The sequence below is a fragment of the Phyllobates terribilis genome, unplaced genomic scaffold (assembly GCF_046119375.1).
Source record: "Phyllobates terribilis strain yellow unplaced genomic scaffold, ASM4611937v1 Scaffold_3__8_contigs__length_932513732, whole genome shotgun sequence".
NCBI lineage: Eukaryota > Metazoa > Chordata > Amphibia > Anura > Dendrobatidae > Phyllobates > Phyllobates terribilis.
Window position 1 is genome coordinate 668,407,108 of NW_027362763.1, and position 23,917 is coordinate 668,431,024.

Consider the following 23,917-nt stretch of genomic DNA (forward strand, 5'->3'; position numbering starts at 1 on the left):
GCTGCCGTTCCGTGTCCCAGTCTGCTTCTGGTGAGGTGCCCTCGAGTGTCAGGACTCCCATTTCTAGGTCAATTGGCAGCTTACCAGGCCTTGCTCTCATTAGGTAAGCCGGGGTACAGTTGGTGGAACCTACAGGGATGTGGTTATACAAGTCCACCAGATCAGGCAGTTTTTCAGGCCACAGACTGCGTTCTACCAGGGGCAACGTTTTTAGCAAGTCTATCACCCGTTGCTCTGAGGGTGGTAGGGCGTTGTTCTTATCTTCTTGCAGCCATACAGATTGCAGAACTCCTGGAAGACCTCCGCTTCGAAGGCTGGTCCTTGGTCCGTCAACACTTGCTCCGGATACCCGTGTGGGCGGCAGAAGTGTAGCTGGAAGGCTCTGGCTGCTGTTTGAGCCGTTAAGTCTTTGACAGGGACCACCACCAGGAACTGGGAGTAGTGATCTACGATGGTGAGGGCGTAGACGTACCCATATCTAATTGGAGCCAGTTTCACATGGTCCAGAGCTACCAGCTTCAGTGGCTGCCTGGTGATGATGGGCTGCAGAGGAGTCTTCTGGCTGGCACGGTCCTTCCTTCTTAGGTTGCACGGGCCACAGTCTCTGCACCATCTCTCGATGGCTCCTCTCATGCCTACCCAGAAGAACCGTCCACGCAACAGGAACTCTAGCTTCTTCCATCCGAAGTGCCCTGCTCCGTCGTGGTATGCCTCCAGAACCATAGCCGCGTCTCATCTCGGGACCACTACCTGCCAGGTCAGTTCATGTGTCCGGGAGTTGACAGTTCTCCGGCACAGCTTCCCCTTGTAGAGAAACAGTTTACTTTTCTCCTTCCACAGTTGCTTGGTCTCCTCCAGAGCGTCTGGGTCAAGGCGGGCATCAGCCTGTGTCAGCATTTCCGTCACCAGACGGACTGCGGGATCACTGTCTTGCGTCTCCGCCCAGCTGTAGTGGGGTAAGGGATTGAACGTAGCCGAGTGCCTGTCCCTTACACGGTGGGAATAGTGGGTAATCCTATGATGGTGGAACGCAGGGAGTTCGATCTCTTCCAGTTCCTCTGGATCTTCCCCTCCGTCCAGTAAGTTCGGCATCCTGGACAGGGCGTCTGCGTTGGCATTTGAGCGTCCTGCCCGGTATTTGATGGTGAAGTCATAGTTGGACAGGCGGGCCATCCATCTCTGCTCCAGGGCACCAAGTTTCGCAGTGTCCAGATGTGTCAACGGGTTGTTGTCCGTGTACACGGTGAACTTGGAAGATGCAAGGTAATGCTTGAATCGCTCCGTCACTGCCCACACCACTGCCAGGAACTCTAGCTTGAAGGAGCTATAATTCTCAGGGTTTCTCTCTGTGGGCCGTAGTTTTCGGCTGGCATAAGCGATTACCCGTTCTCTCTCCTGTTGGATCTGGGACAGCACCGCTCCTAGTCCGATGTTGCTCGCGTCCGTGTGGAGAATAAAGGGTTGGCTGTAATCAGGGTACGCCAGGATTTCATCCCCCGTGAGGGCCATCTTCAGCTGGCGGAAGGACTCCTCTTCCAGCTTGTCCCACCTGAAGGGTGGCTTCTGTTTTTTGGCCTTTCTGGACTGGCCTATTAGGAGGTCCTGCATAGGAGCGGCCATTTTGGTGAAACCGGGAATGAATCTTCGGTAGTAGCCTACCAACCCGAGGAACTGCCTCACTTCCTTTATGTTGGAGGGTCTTGGCCAGTCCTTAATCACTGTGATCTTATCAGGGTCAGGAGCTACTCCATCAGCACTCACCACGTGTCCCAGGTACTGCACCCTTGGATTCAGTAGATGACACTTGGAGGGTTTCACCTTTAGGCCGAAGCCTGCCAGGGCATCGAACACTTCTGCCAGGTGCTTTAGGTGGTCCCCATAGGTCTTGGAATACACGATGACATCATCCAGGAATAGCAGGACCGTCTCGAAATTTCTGTGCCCCAGACAGTGACTCGCCCCTTGGGCCGAGGGGTACCCGGAACCGGGCTTCTGGGGGTTGTAGTATCCGTGGCGGTGACCCGGTCCCATGGCTCAGGGTGGTCAGGCCAATGGCGGTATTTTGTGGGTTTTAAGTTAATTGTCCGACTACGCCACCCGTGGATTGCGGTCAGGGTGTACCGCCACTGCGAGGCAGTCCGCTGAGGCTGGTGTGGTGTGCGCAGCAAAAGATGGGATAACTCCCCACGGGAGGAGTATGGCCTCAGGGCAGGGAATGTGGATGATGGGAGTGATGGTGCGCGGGTGTCCCAGCACTAGTAGTGCTGGTGCGGCGATGAGCAGGAACGACTCAGAGTCTTTGCAGTGCAGTTCAGGGTCTTTACTGGTGATATTAAGGCAGACCCTCCCGGGAGTACTGGCTAGAATAAGGGGCCTGGTCAGTCTGCGAGCAAACAGGAGTTCCCCTGGCCAGGTGGAGTTGTAGGCCTCCCCGTCTATCTGCACTCTTTCTGGCTACCTTGCTGTAAGTGGGTAGAAGTAGCCCACGTCCCTGAGTATACCGTGTGGTGCTCACCCGTATGGCTGGTGACTTGGGGCCTTCTGTTAGCCTCCGCTCCTGGATGGCGGTGCTGGTCCCTTCCTTGTGACTGAGCCTCCGGGCTTCTATGGCCAGAGGACCTGGAATCCCCTGCCGGCTGGTTTCTGCTGCTGGGTGGATATCAGTCCCCACAGCCTCGGACTCCGGTGTCCGGTTATCAGATCCTTCTGCCAGGGCGAGCTATATCTCTGCTTAGCTTCCAGCCCCTGATCTTCTGCTCCTAGCTCCTACAGAGCTCCTGCTGTAACTTTCCCTCTCCAGGCTCTGACTCTACTAATCCCGCCCCAGACCCAGTTTATAAGGGCAGATTCCTCCCCTCCCAGGTCTGGGCGGGAGGTGTTGCATGCTTAGGGCTCCTGACCAGAGAAACCTCCCACTTGCTCTCAGACGTAATATTTCTATTACTGTGGCAACCAGACCCCTGGGGTGCCACATTCCCCCCTAGTGAATTTTAGTACTCCGGGACTAAACACATTTTTAAGAAAACACAAATACAGGGTATAAACAATAATACAATAACATATATACAAGAAGCTTAAGTCTTTAGAGGTCACGGCGTGTCCGTAACCGGGTGTCCATATCACCCAACAAGGTGAAGTCTTGGCACAGAGTAGAGGACCTGTCCAAAGCAAACCCCAAGCGTTGGCCCTGGGCGTGGCTGCAAGGCTGAGGCTAGCTACTTTGGGCCACAAGGAGGCCACGCCAGACAGATTTTCTCTTCTGCGGCCATCTTCGCAAGAGGCACCAAGGTGCAACTATCTACAATGTAGTTCCGGTTACTCAGCGTCCATAACCTGTCAGTCCAAATAAACCTGAAGGGTAACTAGAGAAACATAATTAGTAACAAGACAACAAACATAAACCATTTTCAACATTTACGTATGTACAGGTAAATATATATTACAGTTTAGATTCTCCAGCGAGCGGGCATTTGTCCTCTAGTGCTCCTGGTGGACCTACATAACCCACTATCTGGTTCTGCACTACAGGGTGTAGGAGGTGTTGTGGGTAGGTCTGGCAGCTTTCTGCGTACTCTTTGGCTTACTAGGGGCACGGCAGACTCACTACTAGCAGAGGGTTGATTCTCCTGGGCTGCTGGTATGGGTTCTTCTGCCTCCTGGGCCGGCTGCTCTTCTGACACTACATGTTCTTCTGTAGGCTCTTCAGGGGCTGGCTGGAGAAAGGTGAGGACGGGTACCACGACCGCGTTGTTAATCTGAGTCCAGGACCGGGGAAAGTCTCCGAGTACGGTACTGATCATTTCTTCCCTTTCCTCTGCGGGTTGAGGGTTTTCTTGATCTTCTTCAGGGCTTTGCAGCTGCTCGGGACACTTCTTCAGGTAGTCTCTGGAGACAATGGCCGTGGTCTCTCCTCCATCCTTAGTGATGATACATACTTTTGGGTTCTCATGACTTGAGGGCAGTACAGTGTACGGGTCCTTCTCCCACTGGTCGTCCAACTTGTGGAGCCGCCTCTTTCTCTTCAAGACCTGCTTTCCAGGCACCAGGGGAACAGCGGGAGCATACTGGTTATAAGCCTTCTCTTGCCTTTCTCTTGCTTGAGACAGACTCCGCTCTATGCTCTCCTGCACTTTCCGATACTGCTGCTGCCATTCTGTATCCCAGTCTGCCTCTGGCGAGGTGTCCTCAGGTGTCAGGACTCCCATATCCAGGTCAATAGGCAGCTTACCAGGTCTTGCTCTCATTAGGTAAGCCGGGGTACAGTTGGTGGAGCCTACGGGGATGTGATTGTACAAGTCCACCAAATCAGGCAGTTTTTCAGGCCACAGACTGCGTTCTTCCAGGGGCAATATTTTTAGCAAGTCTATCACCACCTGGTTCATTTTCTCACATAGTCCGTTGGTCTGAGGGTGATAGGGCGTTGTTCTTATCTGCTTGCAGCCATACAGGTTGCAGAACTCCTGGAAGACCTCCGCTTCGAAGGCGGGTCCTTGGTCCGTCAACACTTGCTCCGGATACCCGTGTGGACGGCAGAAGTGCTGCTGGAAGGCTCTAGCTGCTGTTTGAGCCGTTAAGTCCTTGACAGGGACCACCACCAGGAACCGGGAGTAGTGATCTACGATGGTGAGGGCGTAGACGTACCCAGATCTGCTTGGAGCCAGTTTCACATGGTCCAGGGCTACCAGTTCCAGTGGCTGCCTGGTGATGATGGACTGCAGGGGAGTCTTCTGGCTGGCAAGGTCCTTTCTTCTTAGGTTGCACGGGCCACAATCTCTGCACCACCTCTCGATGGCTCCTCTCATGCCTATCCAGTAGAATCGTTCACGCAACAAGAACTCCAGCTTTTTCCATCCGAAGTGTCCTGCTCCGTTGTGGTATGCCTCCAGGACCATAGCCGCGTCTCGTCTTGGGACCACTACCTGCCAGGTCAGCTCATGTGTTCGAGAGTTGACCATTCTCCGGCACAGCTTCTCCCTGTAGAGGAACAGCTTACTTTTCTCCTTCCACAGTTGCTTGGTCTCCTCCGGAGCGTCTGGGTCAAGACGGGCATCAGCCTGTGTCAGCATTTCCTTCACCAGACGGACTGCGGGATCACTGTCTTGTGTCTCCGCCCAGCTGTAGTGGGGTAAGGGATTGAACGTAGCAGAGCGCCTGTCCTTCACACGGTGGGAATACAGGGTAATCCCATGACGGTGGAACGCAGGGAGTTCGACTTCTTCCAGATCTTCTGGATCTTCCCCTACGTCCGGTAAGTTTGGCATTCTGGACAGGGCATCCGTGTTGGCATTTGAGCGTCCCGCCCGGTATTTGATGGTGAATTCGTAGTTGAACAGGCGGGCCATCCATCTCTGCTCCAGGGCACCAAGTCTTGCAGTGTCCAGGTTTGTCAACGGGTTGTTATCCGTGTACACGGTGAACTTGGAAGAGGCAAGGTAATGCTTGAAACGTTCGGTCACTGCCCACACCACTGCCAGGAACTCTAGCTTGAATGAGCTATAATTCTCAGGGTTTCTCTCTGTGGGCCGTAGTTTTCGGCTGGCGTAAGCGATTACCCATTCTTTCCCTTGCTGGATCTGGGACAGTACGGCTCCTAGTCCGATGTTTCTTGCGTCCGTGTGGAGGATAAAGGGCTGGCTGTAGTCAGGGTACGCCAGGATTTCATCCCCGTGAGGGCCATCTTCAGCTGGCAGAAGGACTCCTCTTCCAGCTTTTCCCACCTGAAGGGCGGCATCTGGTTTTTGGCCTTCCTGGATTGACCTATCAGGAGGTCCTGCATAGGGGCTGCCATTTTGGTGAAACCGGGAATGAATCTTCGGTAGTAGCCTACCAACCCGAGGAACTGCCGCACTTCCTTTATGCTGGAGGGTCTTGACCAGTCCTTAATCACGGTGATCTTATCGGGGTCGGGAGACACTCCGTCAGCACTCACCACGTGTCCCAGGTACTGCACCTTTGGTTTCAGGACGTGACACTTGGAGGGTTTCACCTTTAGGCCGTAGCTTGCCAGGGCATCAAACACTTCTGCCAGGTGTTTCAGGTGGTCCTCGTAGGTTTTGGAATAAACGATGATATCGTCCAGGTATAACAGGACCGTCTCAAAGTTCCGGTGTCCCAGACATCATTCCATCAACTGCTGGAAGGTTCCTGGTGCGTTGCAGAGCCCGAACGGCATACAATTGAATTCGCTGAGACCCATCGGGGTGGTGAACGCAGTCTTCTCCTTGTCCGCCTCTGCTACAGGAACCTGCCAGTACCCGCTAGTAAGATCCAAAGTGGAGAAGAAGTTAGCAGATTTTAATGCAGCTAAAGATTCTTCTATTCTAGGTAACGGGTACGCATCTTTGTGTGTGATATGGTTGACCTTTCTGTAGTCTACACACATTCTCATTGTGTTGTCCTTCTTTTTCACTAGAACTAGTGGAGCTGCCCAGGGGCTACAGCTGTCCCTGATTACCCCAGCCTCCTTCATGTCCCGCAACATCCCCTTTGCATGCTGATAGTGTGTAGGGGGTACAGGTCGGTATCTTTCCTTTATGGGTGGATGGTCTCCTGTTGGGATGTGATGTTCTACCCCCTTTACTCGCCCGAAGTCTAGCGGGTGTTTACTAAAGACTCTTTCATACTCTTGAACCACCCGGTAGACTCCCTGTTTTTGGTGTGAGGGAGTGAAGTCAGTACCCAAATGCAGTTGCTGACACCAGTCCTCCATTTGTTTCTTAGAGCCGTTACCTTCCTCTGGTTGAGATGAAGGCAAGGGTTCTACGGCCTTTACAGAATTTTGGTTTATGGTGAACAATTTGGCTAGCGTGGCATACCGGGGCAGGTATACTTCTCTCTCCCCGATATTTATGATGCGGACGGGCACCCTCCCATGGTGTACATCGACCACCACCCGTGCTGTCAAAATGGTGGGCCTACTGTCTGAGTAGACGGGTTCTACCATTGCTTGGTAGTCTCTACCTCTTAGACCAATAGCTGCTCGGCACCAGATCATCATCTCACTTTTCGGGGGCATGGCAATAGGGAAAGGGTCACACATTCTCACCCTACCTATCTCACCACCAGATAGTTACACTTGTTGCCGCTTCATCAGTGCCCGGATCTCTTTTTGGAGCACACGCTGCTGGCTGGAACTGGCGTTCTTGGCAACCTGCTGTAAAATGAGAATCACCTCTGCAAGACAATTTTCAATCACGTTAGTCTCTAAGGTTATTTTAGGGTGACTCTCATGACGGTCAATGTCCACAATGATCAGTCCTTGTGCCGCCAGTTCGACCTTACCGACCTTAATGGTCACCTCTTTGAACCCCACCTGCGGCACGGGCTGACCATTGCTGGCGATGATACTCAGGTCGTCATCTGGGTAGCGGGTTATGTCCGAGTCATTCCAGTACCGCTTAAAGAGCACGTACGGGATGGTAGTCACCTGTGACCCAGTGTCCAGTAGGGCACTCATAGGAATGCCATCCAGTACCACAGGCAAGACCGGACGTCCCCCTACGTATTTATCACGCCAGTTCGATGGGCCTGATGATCTTACGTCTGGGGGTTGGCCCTCTACCCCAGGTTGTGCCCGTTTAAATGACAGTACCTTGCCATAAGTCCGGGTTGATGGCAGCGGCGGCAGATGGGTTGTCCATCCTCATTGTATCTGTCGCTGGGTCTTCCTCTGGACATTGGGATCCTCCTCTGTCGGCGCCACGGGATGTCCTCCGGTCCGGATGCCAGCTGGATCTTCCCTGGAGGAGAGACCTGTAAAGACTGCTTAGGGCTCGTGACCAGAGAAACCTCCCACTTGCTCTCAGACGTAATATTTCTATTACTGTGGCAACCAGACCCCTGGGGTGCCACAACAGCACTCCATCAGCCTCTGGAATGTCCCTGGTGCGTTGCAGAGTCCGAACGGCATACAGTTGAATTCACTGAGACCCATCGGGGTGGTAAACGCGGTCTTCTCCTTGTCTGCCTCTGCTATAGGAACCTGCCAGTACCCGCTAGTAAGATCCAAAGTGGAGAAGAAGTTAGCAGATTTTAATGCAGCTAAAGATTCTTCTATCCTAGGTAATGGGTAAGCATCTTTGTGTGTGATACGGTTGATCTTTCTGTAATCTACACACATCCTCATAGTGCCATCTTTCTTTTTCACAAGAACTAGTGAAGCTGCCCAGGGGCTACAGCTATCCCTGATTACCCCAGCCTCCTTCATTTCTCGCAACATTCCCTTGGCGTTCTGATAGTGTGCAGGGGGTACAGGCCGGTATCTCTCTTTTATGGGTGGATGGTCTCCTGTGGGGATTTGATGCTCTACCCGCTTTACTTGCCCAAAGTCTAGCGGGTGTTTGCTAAAGACCCTTTCGTACTCCTGAACCACCCGGTAGACCCCCTGTTTCTGGAGTGGGGGAGTGGAGCCAGTGCCCACGTGCAGCTTCTGGCACCAGTCCTCCATTTGTTTCTTGGAGCCGTTGCTTTCCTCTGGGGGAGATGGGGGCAAGGGTTCCACGGCCTTTACAGAGTTCTGGTTAATGGTGAACAATTTGGCAAGCGTGGCATACCGGGGCAAGTATACTTCTCTTTCCCCAATGTTTAGGATGCGGACAGGTACCCTCCCATGGCGGACATCAACCACCCCCCGTGCCGTCAAAATGGTGGGCCTACTGTCTGAGTAAACGGGTTCTACCATAGCTTGGTAGTCTCTACCCCTCAGACCAATAGCTGCCCGACACCAGATCATCATCTCACTCTTTGGGGGCATGGCGATAGGGAACGTGTCACTCATCCTAACTAGAGATGAGCGTTGTTCTACTCGAACTGTTCGCCAATCTCAAATTCGAGCTGTTTTGGGCGGTGTTCGAGCCGGTCGGCGAACACGAACAATTTGAGAAAAATTCGGCTGTTCGAGGTTATGTTCGATAACTGTTCGTGCACCAAAATCATAACTGGATTTTTTCTCAGTAATGATGAAAATTAATGTTAATACGCAGTTTGAGTGTACAGCGGGGTGGGGGGAGGGGCAGGGGATGGATCTCTGCAGGAACAATGAAGATCTCCATTTTTTTTTCTCTTTCCCGCATTTACAGTGGGGAGGTGCAATCTGTCAGCCTATCAGCAGCGCACACACGGAGCGAAGTGCTTTTTTTCACACAAGCAAGGGCATGTGTCATTGGCAGTGTATGTCACATGTCCTTGCCCTATAAGACCAAGCCATTTTCCCCGTGGCCACCATTTTCTCACTGCTGCAGCTGCGTGTTAGACGGCACCGCTGTTGCTGTGTGTGCTATACCTTGTTAATTTCAAGCCAATTTTCGCACAAATCTACAGATAGCTTGGGAGTAGGGAATAGTTGTGATTGCAGTCCTTTTAAGGACTAGGTTACAGCATTTCCTATGACTTTTATCAGGCAGGTCTGTGCTCTTAAATAGATAGATTGTGGGAGTAAAGACTAATTGTAATTGCAGTCCTTTTCAGGACTAGGTTACATCAGTTCCTATCAGTTTTTGCCAGGCAGGTCTGTGCCAGTGCTGTGCAAGTTTTTTTCACAGCATTTGGCTGAATCTAGCAAAGCTAATCCTTTTTGGCCTATTGCAGAGTGTGTTAGTCAGTGGAGTAGCCTATCTGTGTTGCAAGATATACCACCTGTGTATAGAATACCAATTTTTTTACTGCACCTAGTGAAGTAAAATCTTTTGGGCATAGCATCATTCTATTAGTCCATCTATACTGACCTCCATCAGGTTGCAAATTGAATATAATTTTTTCTGCATCTACCTCTGAAAAAATATTGGGCTTCTAGCTGTGTGTGGGACTTGTTCTATTAGTCCATCTATACTGACCTCCATCAGGTTGCAAACTGAATATATTTTTTTCTGCATCTACCTCTGAAAAAATATTGGGCTTCTAGCTGTGTGTGGGACTTGTTCTATTAATCCATCTATACTGACCTCCATCAGGTTGCAAACTGAATATATTTTTTTCTGCATCTACCTCTGAAAAAATATTGGGCTTCTAGCTGTGTGTGGGACTTGTTGTATTAGTCCATCTATACTGACCTCCATCAGGTTGCAAACTGAATATATTTTTTTCTGCATCTACCTCTGAAAAAATATTGGGCTTCTAGCTGTGTGTGGGACTTGTTCTATTAATCCATCTATACAGACCTCCATCAGGTTGCAAACTGAATATAATTTTTTTCTGCATCTAGCTCTGAAAAAATATTTGGCCTTCTAGCAGTGTGTGGGACTTTCTCTATTAGTCCATCTATACTGACCTCCATCAGGTTGCAAATTAAAAATAATTTTTATCTGCATCTACAGTACCTCTGAAAAAATATTTGGGCTTCTAGCTGTGTGTGGGACTTGTTCTATTAGTCCATCTATACTGACCTCCATCAGGTTGCAAATTGAATATAATTTTTATCTGCATCTAGCTCTGAAAAAATATTTGGCCTTCTAGCAGTGTGTGGGACTTTCTCTATTAGTCCATCTATACTGACCTCCATCAGGTTGCAAATTAAAAATAATTTTTATCTGCATCTACCTCTGAAAAAATATTTGGGCTTCTAGCTGTGTGTGGGATTTGTTCTATTACTCCATCTATACTGACCTCCATCAGGTTGCAAACTGAATATATTTTTTTCTGCATCTACCTCTGAAAAAATATTGGGCTTCTAGCTGTGTGTGGGACTTGTTCTATTAATCCATCTATACAGACCTCCATCAGGTTGCAAACTGAATATATTTTTTTCTGCATCTACCTCTGAAAAAATATTGGGCTTCTAGCTGTGTGTGGGACTTGTTGTATTAGTCCATCTATACTGACCTCCATCAGGTTGCAAACTGAATATATTTTTTTCTGCATCTACCTCTGAAAAAATATTGGGCTTCTAGCTGTGTGTGGGACTTGTTCTATTAATCCATCTATACAGACCTCCATCAGGTTGCAAACTGAATATATTTTTTTCTGCATCTACCTCTGAAAAAATATTGGGCTTCTAGCTGTGTGTGGGACTTGTTGTATTAGTCCATCTATACTGACCTCCATCAGGTTGCAAACTGAATATATATTTTTCTGCATCTACCTCTGAAAAAATATTGGGCTTCTAGCTGTGTGTGGGACTTGTTCTATTAATCCATCTATACAGACCTCCATCAGGTTGCAAACTGAATATATTTTTTTCTGAATCTACCTCTGAAAAAATATGTGGCCTTCTAGCAGTGTGTGGGACTTTCTCTATTAGTCCATCTATACTGACCTCCATCAGGTTGCAAACTGAATATAATTTTTTTCTGCATCTAGCTCTGAAAAAATATTTGGGCTTCTAGCTGTGTGTGGGACTTGTTCTATTAATCCATTTATACAGACCTCCATCAGGTTGCAAACTGAATATAATTTTTTTCTGCATCTAGCTCTGAAAAAATATTTGGCCTTCTAGCAGTGTGTGGGACTTGTTCTATTAGTCCACCTATACTGACCTCCATCAGGTTGCAAATTCAAAATAATTTTTTGTCTGCATCTAGCTCTGAAAAAATATTTGGCCTTCTAGCAGTGTGTGGGACTTTCTCTATTAGTCCATCTATACTGACCTCCATCAGGTTGCAAACTGAATATATTTTTTTTCTGCATCTACCTCTGAAAAAATATTGGGCTTGTAGCAGTGTGTGGGACTTGTTCTATTAATCCATCTATACAGACCTCCATCAGGTTGCAAACTGAATAAAAAAATTTTCTGCATCTACCTCTGAAAAAATATTTGGGCTTTTAGCTGTGTGTGGGAATTGTTCTATTAGTCCATCTATACTGACCTCCATCAGGTTGCAAATTGAATATAATTTTTTTCTGCATCTAACCCAGCCAATAGTTTTGGCCTAATACCACAGTTTGGCCACTCAGCTCTGCTCGGTTCCCATCCATTATTTTTTTGTGCAAACAACTCCAGAGTTGTGAATTAGTTAACCACCAAAATGAGTGGAAAAAGGCCTGCTGCTGGTGGAAAGGGGAATAGGCGTGTTGGGAAGGGGAAAAAAGGTTGTGTCCGTGGTGTAGGTGTTAAAGCAACAGTAACATCTGCAGAAGAAAGACCATCTTCCAGCCAAACTAAAATGTCTACTTCTTTTAGCGGACAATGTGATAAGATCCCTTTCTTACGGCCACGCCAATCGCTACAAATTCCAGATGAGGCACAAAAACAGCAGGTGCTTCAACGGATATCAAGTGCTCCTTTAAGTGGGCTCTCCTCCACATCAACTTCAACATCACAAATACTCCAGTCCTCAAAGGTGTCACCCCAATCGCACTTGCTTCCTCACAGCTCCCAAATCTCCAGCTGCCCGTCTGAGTATGAGGTAGAACAGATGGTTGAGTCTGCAGAGCTGTTTACTCATACTATAGCCTGGGAATCAGAGGTCGACTCCAGCGCTTCTGTGAATCCAGACGAGGAAATGATCTGCACTGATGCCCAGAATCTTTATGAGTCGGATCCAGGACCAGACGCAGAAGATTCTGACCATAATGTAGACCCTCATTCCCAAACTGTAACTCCTGTTGGTGGAGACAATGAGGAAGACGATGATAAGACTCAAATACCTGATTGGAGCGACAACTTTAGTTTTTTGTCAGGGCAGGAACAGGTTGGCTCTGAGGACAACGGGTGTGATAACGCACAGGGTGATGATGATGAGGTTGGAGATCCCACTTACTGTTAACCCACAGTCAGCCAAGAGATGAGGTCAGCAGAGGAGGTGGAGGAAGATGCTAGTGATGACGAGGTCAGGTTGCGCCTTCCTGGACAGAGACGTAGTACTGGAAGCACGTCAACAACTGCATCATCAAACACAACTCTGCCTCTCACCACAAGTCGTGGTGGCTCTTCAGGTCGCATGGGTGCTAAGCCTTGCATAGCCTGGGCATTTTTTCAGATCGATAAAGATGACCCAACTCATGTTATCTGTAACATTTGTCAGCAAAAGCTAAGTAGAGGCCAAAAAATACATAGTTTGAGTACTTCATGCATGAACCGGCACATGGACATGAAGCATAAGTTGCAGTGGGAAGCTCAGTGTGCTACAATGCGGCCTAGCCGGCCGGGCCAACCACCGTCTGCCATATATTGTGCATCCGCGGCCTCTTCATCCTCTGTGACTGGGGGGACAGCAGTCACACCTGTTTTGGGGCGCAGACCTGCCACCTCTTTACCCGCAACAGCCAGCGTGATTGGCAGGTCATCATTTTCTTTGGAGGTGGTAACACCAGCTGGTGTTGAGCGCTGTCCGACATCGATAGCACCACCTTTGGATCAAGGCAACCTAACATGTCCGCCTGCATCTTCCTCACAGACCGGCAGTTTGCCGGGGACACCCTTATCAACCCCGTCTAAGCACAATAGCCAGCCCTCGGTCCCTCAGATGTGGACAAGTAAAAGACCATTTCCTCCTAGCCATGAGAAAGCTAAGAGGTTGAATTTCACCATCTGCAAGCTCTTGGCTACAGAAATGCTGCCTTTCCGCCTGGTGGACACAGAGGGTTTTCGAGACCTTATGTCCGTCGCAGTGCGCCAGTACCAGATGCCCAGTCGGCACTACTTCTCAAAGAAAGGTGTGCCTGCGCTCCACCAGCATGTCGCACACAACATCACCGCTTCTTTGAGAAACTGTGTGTGACAGGGTGCATTTCACCACAGACACTTGGACGAGTAGGCATGGACAGGGGCGTTACATGTCGCTGACTGGGCACTGGGTAACTATGGTGACAGCAGGACAAGGGGCTGCTGTCCAAGTCTTGCCGTCCCCACGAGTTGTGCGTCAATCCTCTTTATGTTAAAGTTCCTCCACTGCTATTGCCTCCTCAACCTCCTCTCGGTCTTCCACCTGCACCCAAAGCCTGTCTGGTCATGCCACAAGCTTTCTAACTGCGCAGAAGGGATCCTGCACACCTCCTTACTATGCTGGCAGTAGGGCTCAACGTCATCAGGCGGTTTTTACATTGAAATGTCTGGGAAATGTGAGTCACACAGCTGAGGAGTTGTGGTCAGCTCTGGAGAACCAATTTCATGAATGGTTGTCTCCACTGGACCTGAAACCAGGGAAGGCCGTGTGCGACAATGCTGCAAACCTGGGTGCGGCCCTTCGCCGGGGCAATGTCACACACGTGCCTTGTATGGCTCACGTGTTGAACCTGGTTGTCCAGCAATTTTTAGCCCACTATCCCAGACTAGATGGCCTTCTGCAGAGGGCACGGTCGCTGTGTGCTCACTTCCGCCGTTCGCATCCCGCAGCTCAGCGACTTACATCTCTACAGAAGTCGTTGGGCCTGCCACTTCACCGGCTAAAATGCGATGTGCCTACCCGGTGGAATTCAACTCTGCACATGTTGCAGCGACTGTGGCAGCACCGACAAGCCCTGGTGCAATACGTTCTGACGTATAGCCTGGGCCAACGAGATCCAGAGGTGGGGCAAATCACGCTGGAGGAGTGGTCTCAGATCAGGGACCTATGCACCCTTCTGCACAGTTTTGAAATGGCGACGAAGATGTTTAGTGCTGACGATGCCATTATCAGCATGACTATTCCGGTGATTTACATGCTGGAGCACATGTTAAACAGAATTCGGAGTCAGGTGGTGGCACAAGAGGAGGTGGAGGAAGTAGAGGAGGAGGAGTTGTATGCGGAAGGGCTAACATCTGCAAGGTCCAGACGGTCGGCAGCACCAAGGCGGCAGGCATGTGAGGGTGGGGGAGATGGTTTTACCAGGGCGCATGGTAGCAGCGAAACTAGTGAGGAAGGTGCAGGAGCCCAGGAAGAAGTGGAGGACGAACTGATGGAAGACTCATCAGATGAGGGAGACCTTGATCACATTTCTGTTGTGCGAGGTTGGGGGGAGAGGACAGAGGAAGGAAGCATGATTGTTACCTCGCCACCAACACAACAGGGACTTGGTGCTCCTGGATGCGCAACACACATGAGTGCCTTCTTGCTGCACTACCTGCAACATGACCCTCGAATTGTGAGAATTAGAAATAATCCTGACTACTGGGTTGCCACACTGTTAGATCCCCGGTACAAAAGTAAATTTGCAGAAATTATTCCTGCCATAGAAAGGGATGCACGCATGAAGGAGTATCAGCAGAGACTGTTGCAGAATCTTACATGTGCTTTTCCACAAAACACCAGTGGTGCACGTAGTGAATCTCACAGTTCCAACTTGCCAACCGTGGGACCGTCAAGTGTTCAGCACTCAAACCGTAACAGAACCACAGTATCTGCTGGTAACATCAATTTTGCGGAATCATTTCACCACTTTTTTAGCCCATACTTTGCAAGGCCACAGGAGACAAGAAGTCTGACACATAGTCAACGCCTAGAGACGATGGTACAGGAGTATCTCCAAGTAAACATTGAAGCCATGACTGTGTCACTGGACCCTTGCTCTTTTTGGGCTTCCAATCTGGATAAATGGCCGGAGCTAGCCACTTACGCCTTGGAGATCTTGTCATGCCCCGCAGCCAGCGTTCTGTCTGAACGTGTGTTCAGCGCTGCTGGTGGTGTGCTGACAGATAAGCGCACGCGGCTCTCCACTGATAATGTAGACAGACTCACGTTCATAAAGATGAACAAATCATGGATCCGAAACGACTTTTCTACCCCTGTGTCATCCTGGGGAGAGTAAAAGCTTGATGATTGGTTAAAATCACCCTACCAACCGTTTTAAGCTTTCAAATTACTAATCATGTTTATCTGTATCTTGGCTGGAAAATAATTTGGGCTTTGTAGCAGTGTGCAGCACTGATTCTATTAGGCCATCTATAATAAGCTCCACCAGATTTAAAATTACTAATCATGTTTATCTGTATCTTGACTGGAAAATAATTTGGGCTTTGTAGCAGTGTGCAGCACTGATCCTATTAGGCCATCTATACTAAAGCTTCACCAGATTTAAAATTAATAATAATTTTTAGCTGCATCTAGCCCGGAAAATAATTTTGGGGCTCCGAGATGCGCAAGACACATAAGTGCCTTCTTGCTGCACTACCTGCAGCATGACCCTCATATTGTCAGAATTCGAAGTAATCATGACTACTGGGTTGCCACACTCTTAGATCCCCCAAACTTTTCGATCAACCTTTTCATTTTAATAAAGACCAAAAAAATGGTCATTTTTGAAATTATAAGCATTAGCAGGTTGTTAGAAACTGAAATCAAACAGTTTTCAACTCAAAACTTTATTCTAGGTGATGTTACATTTTCACATAGGACCCCTTGTTCGAAAGGAGCTTCTGAACTCTCTCGTCCATTGAATTTGTCAGGTTTTGGATGGTTTCTGCTTCAATTGTTTTGCATGAGGACAGAATACCCTCCCAGAGCTGTTGCTTAGATGTGAACTGCCTCCCGCCATCATAGACACTCCTTTTAATGATGCTCCAAAGGTTCTGAATGGGGTAGAGGTCAGGGGAGCATGGGGGTCACACCATAAGTTTGTCCCCTTTTATGCCCATATCAGCCAGAGATGCAGATGTTTTATGTGCAGCATGAGATGGTGCATTATCATGCAAAAAAATGATCTTGCTGTGAAATACACGGTTCTTCTTCTTGAACCATGGCAGGAAGTGCTGTTTGAGAAAATCCACATACATTATGGAGTTCATCTTTAGCACCTTCAGGGATCCTAAAGGGGCCGACAATCTCTCTCCCCATGATTCCAGCCCAAAACATTACTCCACCTCCTCCTTGTTGGCGCTGTAGCCGTGTTTGAGTGGGGTGTCCATCAACCAGCCATCCTCCACTCCATCCATCTGGACCATCGAGCGCTGCACGGCACTCATCCGTGAACAAAACAGTTTTGAAATCAGTCTTCATGTAATGTTTGGCCCACTGGAGCCGTTTCTGCTTGTGTGAAGTGGATAGAGGAGGTCGACAGGATGGCGTATGCACAGCTGCAAACCTCTGAAGGACCCTGCATCTTGTTGTTCGGGGGACGTTGGAGGCACAAGCAGCTTCAAAAACTTGTCTGCTGTTATGACAAGGCTTTTTTGCCACTGCTCTTTCAACCTGACGTAATTGCCTGTAGGAAAGAGTCCTCAATTTGCCCTTATCAGCACGCACACGTGTGTACTGTGAATCAGCTACATACTTCTTGATTGCCAAGACACTTCATCTTGATCATCGCACAATGTTGATTGTAGTCATGCCTTGACCTAAACACTCCACAATTTGTTGCTTCTCAGCAGCCGACACATCCTTTTTCTTTCTCATTTTGGCAGAAAATGTAGGCTGCTTAATAATGTGAGACAGCCTTCTTAAGTAGTCTTGCCTTTCATTGGACACACCTGCCAAACTAATTAGCACAGGTGTCTGCAATTGCTTACAGTGATATAAAGAGCCCTGACACACATCACCATCAATGAGTTTAACTGACAAACAAACAAATTCTTCCCTTATCACTCCTAAACACTTTTTGCATAATAATTTGGAACACAGTGTACATGTGCTTTTCCACAAAACACCAGTGGTTCACGTAGTGAATCTTACAGTTCTAACTTGCCAACCGTGGTCTGTATGGAGTTGTTCAATAAAGGGCCCAAAATTAAGATAACATAGATGGGAGAGGTCTCTATGAATAGGAATTCCTAAGTATTTGATACCCTGTGAGGGCCAGGCAAAGGGAAAGTTGGACTGGATGGAATCCTATATGGATTTGGGGAGGGAGACATCGAGGGCCTCAGACTTCGCTGCATTGATTTTAAAATTTGACCATGTAACAAAGTGATCTATTTCAGCCATAACAGCATGGATGGATATATGTGATTGAGTGATATATACTAGGACATCATCAGCAAATAGAGAGCACTTGTACTCGGTGCCTCCCACCTCAATCCACCTAATATTGGGGTTATGGCGAATTGATGAGAGCACGTGCTCCGTCACTAGGATGTATAAGAGAGGGGACAGAGGACATCCCTGCCTTGTCCCATTGGTGATTGTGAAAGGTGATGAAAATGTTCTGACGCGCCCCCTGGGCCTTGGGACACCCGGAGCCGGACCCTTTTTGGTGGATGCTGGTGGTTGTAGTCTTCGTGGCGGCGACCCGGTTCCGTGGCTCAGGGCGGTCAAACCAGTGGCGGAACTATTTATGTGGTTTTGATGTTTAAATGTCCGACTACACCACCCGTGGATTGCGGTCAGAGTGAACCGCCACTCCATGGCAGACCGCTGAGGCTGGTGTTGTGGGTGCAGCAGAGCGTAGCATAACTCCCCACGGGAGGAGTATAGCCTCAGGGCAGTGTATGCGGAGGATGGGGGTGATGGTGCAGGGCAGCAGCAGTAACGACACGGAGTCAGTGATGCAGTCCAGGGCCTTTACTCACAGTTCTTATTATCCAGACCACGTCTGCAGGTAACGGCTGCCCACGTCGTACTGAGCTCACCAGGTGAGGGGCTCAGACAACTCCCAGATAGCTTTGGAGCGCTTCACAGGACCCCCTTTGTGTGTCCTTTGTCTGGCCTTTCTTACCAACCCTTCTGTCCGGCTGCCTCGGGCCTCCTCTTGGTAAACTTGGCGCCAGTTTCCCTGACCCTATGTGGTGCCTTCCTAGCGGGTGTAGCGAGGGGCTGCGCCATATAAAATGTCACAGCCTCCTGTTTCTAGCTGAGGGTCGTTTCCTGCCTCCACTAGTTTCGGGGACCAGTCTCCCCCTTTGGCCTGACCCCTCCACGCAGGTGGATTCGGGCGTGCGGTGGCGACTCGCCCGTCCGCACCCCTGGGATCCCTTCGTTCCTCGTTCCTGGAGCCTTCTCCGCTCCTCTTCCTTCCTTCTCCCTCTTCCAGGCCTGGGCCTCTGTTACTAGGCCCGCCTCCGGAGCAGAGCTCATGCAGAGCCCCTGCTCCCTGCCACTTCTGCTCAGACTTCTCTGCACTGAACTAAGATGGTGCCCACCTTTTATACTCCCTTCTCAATGCACCCAGGAACTGCTTCCTCCCTGCTCCTGCACTACAGGGTTCCCCTTTATCAGTGTTCCCTCCCCCCACTCCAGCCAGGGACAGGGACTGTCGTGCCCATCTCAGGGGCATATTGGTCGCCCTGCCCCACGGCAATGTGGTGTAATGCATGCAGGTGTCGGGTCCTGATCCACACTACATCCTTACCTGAGAGTGAGATATCACACCTCTGGGTGAGGTGCAATACCTCTGTAGCAACCGAGCCCTCAGGGTGCTACAGTTCCATTTATCTTCAGCCTAGGTGACGTATTGCGATACAGGGCCGTGATTTTGGCTATAAAAGGGTCCCCTAGACCCCTACCCCAAGCTTTTTAAGAGAATCATATATGGCGTGCCAGGAGACTCTATGGAATGCTTTCTCAGCATCCAACGAGAGTATCTAATTACAAATTTTTAACTGCATCTAGCCCAGGAAATACTTTGTGCCTAGTAGCAGTGTCTGCTAGTCAGCGGATTATCCCGGCTGTTAAGCAAGCTACACCACCTGTAGTTTGGACACTTAATTTTTTCAAAGGAAATGCTTCGGGACCACGGGATACTCAGTGAAGAGCATCAGGAGGCACCCCAAGGCATAGGGGCTGGGACTGGCAGTAGGATGCCTTGCTGTGGACAGCCGAGCTCGATCCTTATAAAAGCTTTTTAACTGCAGCAGCTTTAGTGGACGCTACTGGAGCTGGAATTACGCGGCTGCTGGCATGAGACTTGCCCTCCAATAGATCCTTGTAAATGGATTTAAAGTGTATTCATTCAAATTAGAGGGACAATTTAAATTAAAAAGCTTAGAGCTGCCTCCACCACAGGGGGGCTCGCTCGACCCACCAGCGGACAGGCACCAGTATTGGGAGAGGGGGGGCTGGCCGTCAGGGTTCACCGCGGCTCTGGCACAAACCCGGCGACGCGGAGGTGGCACGGGCAGGAGCGGACTGAACGTGTCGGCTTCTCACTTTTTGGATTTTAGAAGGGCATGACATGCCTATATCTGTGTCTCCCCCTCCTTTTACTCCTCCACCTCTTTTCTTTTCGCATGACTATATGTACTTGTCACTTTTCCATGTGTTAGTTGTGTCTTCTGAGCAGTTTGTCAGCTTTTGGACACCTTTGAAGGTGTTTTCTATGTGTTTCTATGTGTTTTTGTTTGCCTGCCATTGGTTTTAACGGTGTTCGAAGGTGTTCGACGAACAGTTCGACGAACAGTTCGGCGAACACGCGGGTGTTCGACGAACCGAACCGAACTCGAACACTACGGGGGTGGCTCAACACTAATCCTAACGCTACCAATCTCACCACCCGACAGTTCTACCTGTTGCCATTTCATCAGTGCCCGGATCTCCTTTTGTAGGACACGCTGCTGGCCGGAGCTGGCGTTCAACGCAACCTGCTGTAAAATGGCAATTACTTCTGAAAGGCAATTCTCAATAACGTTAGTACCCAAGGTTATTTTAGGGTGACTTTCACGACGGTCAATGTCCACAATAATCAGTCCCTGCGCCGGCAGTTCAACTTTACCAATTTTGATGGTCACCTCCTTGAACCCGATCTGTGGCACGGGCTGACCATTACTGGCGATGATGCTCAAGTCATTATCTGGGTAACGGGTAATATCCGTGTCATCCCAGTATTGCTTGAAAAGTACATAGGGGGTGGTGGTTACCTGCGACCCGGTGTCCAACAGTGCACTCATGGGAATGCCATCCAGTACCACAGGCAAGACCGGTCGTCCCCCCACATACTTGTCAAGCCAGTTTGATGGGCCTGATGATCTTACGCCTGGGGGTTGGCCCTTTGCCCCAGGTTGGACTCGTTTAAATTACAGTACCTTGCCATATGTCCTGGCTGGTTGCAGCGGCGGCAGATGGGCTGTCCGTCCTCATTGTAGCGGTCGCTGGGTCTTCCTCTGGACGATGGGATCCTCCTCTGTCGGCGCCACGGGACGTCTTCCGGACTGGTGGCCAGCTTGATCCTTCCTGGAGAGGATACCTGTAACTACTGCACAGTCCTGGTTAATGCGGCAACGCTTTTGGTCAGTTCTTGGACCTGATGGTACAGGTCTGCAGCCGGGTCTTCATCCAAAGCCTGCGCACCAGCTCCCACAGGCTCTGCAGACAAGGGCGCCGCCTCCTGGTGATAGGTAATAGCAGGGCACTGGTTGGTTACAGCGCTACCCGGTGCCGGTTCTCGGAGCACCCGGATGGCCCTGTCTTTGAACTTTGCAAAGTCTAACCCAGGGTTCTGCAAGGCCACTGCACGTAACTGTGTTCGGTGGGCGTTGGACAGCAGACCCTCAATGAATTGCTCAGTCAACAGTTCATCTGCATTCCGCACACTGTCAGGGTCTGCCTGTTTAATGGCTCCCAGGGCCTCCTGCAAATTCAAAGCATAGTCTCTTATACTGTCTTGGGCCCGCTGCTTGCACCCATAAAATCTCATTTTGATCTCTGCTGAGGTGCGGGTATCAAAAGTGTCCTTCAAACGGGCTAAGATCTCCTTCACGGTCTCCTTGTCCCTGACTGACCAGGACTTTACTTCACATTGGGCTGCGCCGGTTAGCTGGCCTATCAATATGCTCACTTTTTGTCCCTCCGTCAAGGGCTACACTTTAAATAGGCTGTACAGTTTCTCTTTAAAGTCGCTTAGGGTATGCGACTCCCCTGAGTATTGAGGCAGCCAGGCCGCTCCGGGGATGTAAGGCATTGTAAATGGCATTACTGCGGCAGTGGCCGCGCTGGCGGTGGGAGCTCCCTCCATTCCTGGTATCTTCAGCCACCCTAGTTAACTGTGGCCTACCTTTTGTTGCTCTTCCTTCGTAGGCCACGGCTCCGCTGGTGCTGCTCCGGGCGAGGACCTTGCGTCGCGTCCCGGTGACATCAGCGTCGCTCTCTCTCCTTCCAGGACCTTGCGCAGCATCGGTGCGTAGGGCGGGGCTTCAGATCTCACGCGGTTTGGACGTCCACGCCCCTCTTTTTCCCGCTCGGCGTCCTGAAGATGGCGTCCTATGACAGGAAAACGTCTGAAGACGGCGGGAAACGACTGAAGATTGCGGGAGATGACTAAAGATGGCGAGAAACGGCTCCGGATGGCGGGAAACTTCTTTTTAAGGTACGTGTACAGTCTTTTTCAGGCGCGCAATACCCGTTTGTGGCGGGTTGGTCACAATCCTGCCGACTACGCCAAAAGTTGACGCGCCCCCTGGGCCGTGTGTGCACGCGTGTGGGTTACCCGGAGCCGGGTCTCTTGTGGGATGCTGGGGGTTGTAGTCTCCGCGTGGTGGCGACCCGGTCCCGTGGCTCAGGGTGGTCAAACCAGTGGCAGTCTTTTATAGGGTTTTTATGATTTAATGTCCGACTACGCCACCTGTGGATTGCGGTCAGGGTGTACCGCCGCTGCGAGGCTGGTGTTGTGTGCGCAGCAGAGGATGGGACAACTCCCCACGGGAGGAGTATAGCCTCAGGGCAGTGAGTGTGGATGATGGGAGTGATGGTGCACGGGTGAAGCAGGAACGACTCAGAGTCTTTGCAGTACAGTTCAGGGTCTTTACTGATGATTATAAGGCAGACCCTCCCGGGAGTACTGGCTAGCATAAGGGGCCTGGTCAGTCTGTGAACAAGCAGGAGTTCCCCTGGCCAGGTGGAGTTGTAGGCCTCCCCGTCTGTCTGCACTCTTCCTGGCTACCTTGCTGTAAGCGAGTGGAAGTAGCCCACGTCCCTGAGTATACCGTGTGGTGCTCACCCGTATGGCTGGTGACTTGGGGCCTTCTGATAGCCTCTGCTCCTCGATGGCGGTGCTGGTCCCTTGCTCGTGACTGAGCCTCCGGGCTTCTATGGCCAGAGGACCTGGAATCTCCTGCCGGCTGGTTTCTGCTGCTGGACTTAGAGATCCCCACAGCCTCGGACTCCGTTGTCCGGTCGTAGTGTCTTCAGCCAGGACGAGCAATATCTGCTTCCAGTCCCTGGCACTCAGTTCCTGCTCCCTACAGAGCTCCTAGCTGTTGCTTTCCCTGTGTCTGGAACTTCACTCCAGGCTCTAACTTTCTCTGCTAACCCTGCCCCAGATCCAGTTTATATAGGGCAGGTTCCTCCCCTGTCACAAAATCTGAAATGACTGGAGGCGCAGAGAGCAGCGGGACATATCCTTACAGTTTGGGGAAATTCACGGTGAAGTGTTGCCCTGGTATAACATAGGAATCTTCATTTCCAGAAATACTGTGGTCCTCCCCTTCCTGATTTCCAAATATGTGGTCCTTGATTACTACCTCCTGAAATTGAAGGAATGTACCAGTCTGCACATCGTGATAGCAAATAAAAATTATGCAGTGCCATCTGTATGTGTTGTAAGATGGCCGCCGGACATGTCTTTGAGGGGAGATATGTGTCGCTGAGGTTGCCAGCTTCAATAATGTGAAACCGGGAAAGTAATCTCCAGCACACATAGTGCTGAGAGGGTTAATAGGGCGTATCAGGGCCATTTTTTTCGAGCAGTCATAAGAGAAGGGAGGGATTGGCTGCTCACTGTAACATACCTGGCGGCGTCCTTGCATGGTGGTCCATCTCCCACTGTGCAAGAGCGTGCACTTTATCTCCAGTCCAGAATGTCTCTCTGGCTTCCCTCCATGCTGCCTGTTTGTGTCTGTTTCTGCTGCTTAAGGGCGGCGCCCGATCACTTCCTGCTTTTTGTATTTGCTGTGGGTCACACCCCTTGTGCGTCCTCAGCCTATTGCTGTCTGTCACCTGGTATATAGCTCAGCTGCTCCCATCTATACCTGCCTGAGCATAGTGTTTCATTCAGTGTGTGCTTTCACTCTGAAGGTGCCAGGTCCCGTTCTTTGTCTCCTGCTTTGTGGTATCAGTTCCCGTGTCTGAACTGAGTCCTGTCTATGTCTCCTGCCTTGCGGTATCAGTTCCCGTGTCTGAACTGAGTCCTGTCTATGTCTCCTGCC

General features: G+C 50.2%; 1 protein-coding gene across 1 annotated transcript in view; it reads left to right on the forward strand.

Moving 5' to 3' along the window:
- LOC141257321 (uncharacterized) overlaps window positions 1–23,917 on the forward strand; it is a 112,418-nt gene that overhangs the window by 66,537 nt on the left and 21,964 nt on the right. The window contains exon 10 of the mRNA XM_073671760.1: window positions 15,041–15,047. Coding sequence (XP_073527861.1) covers window positions 15,041–15,047 — 7 coding nt within the window. The remainder of the gene's footprint in view (window positions 1–15,040; window positions 15,048–23,917) is intronic.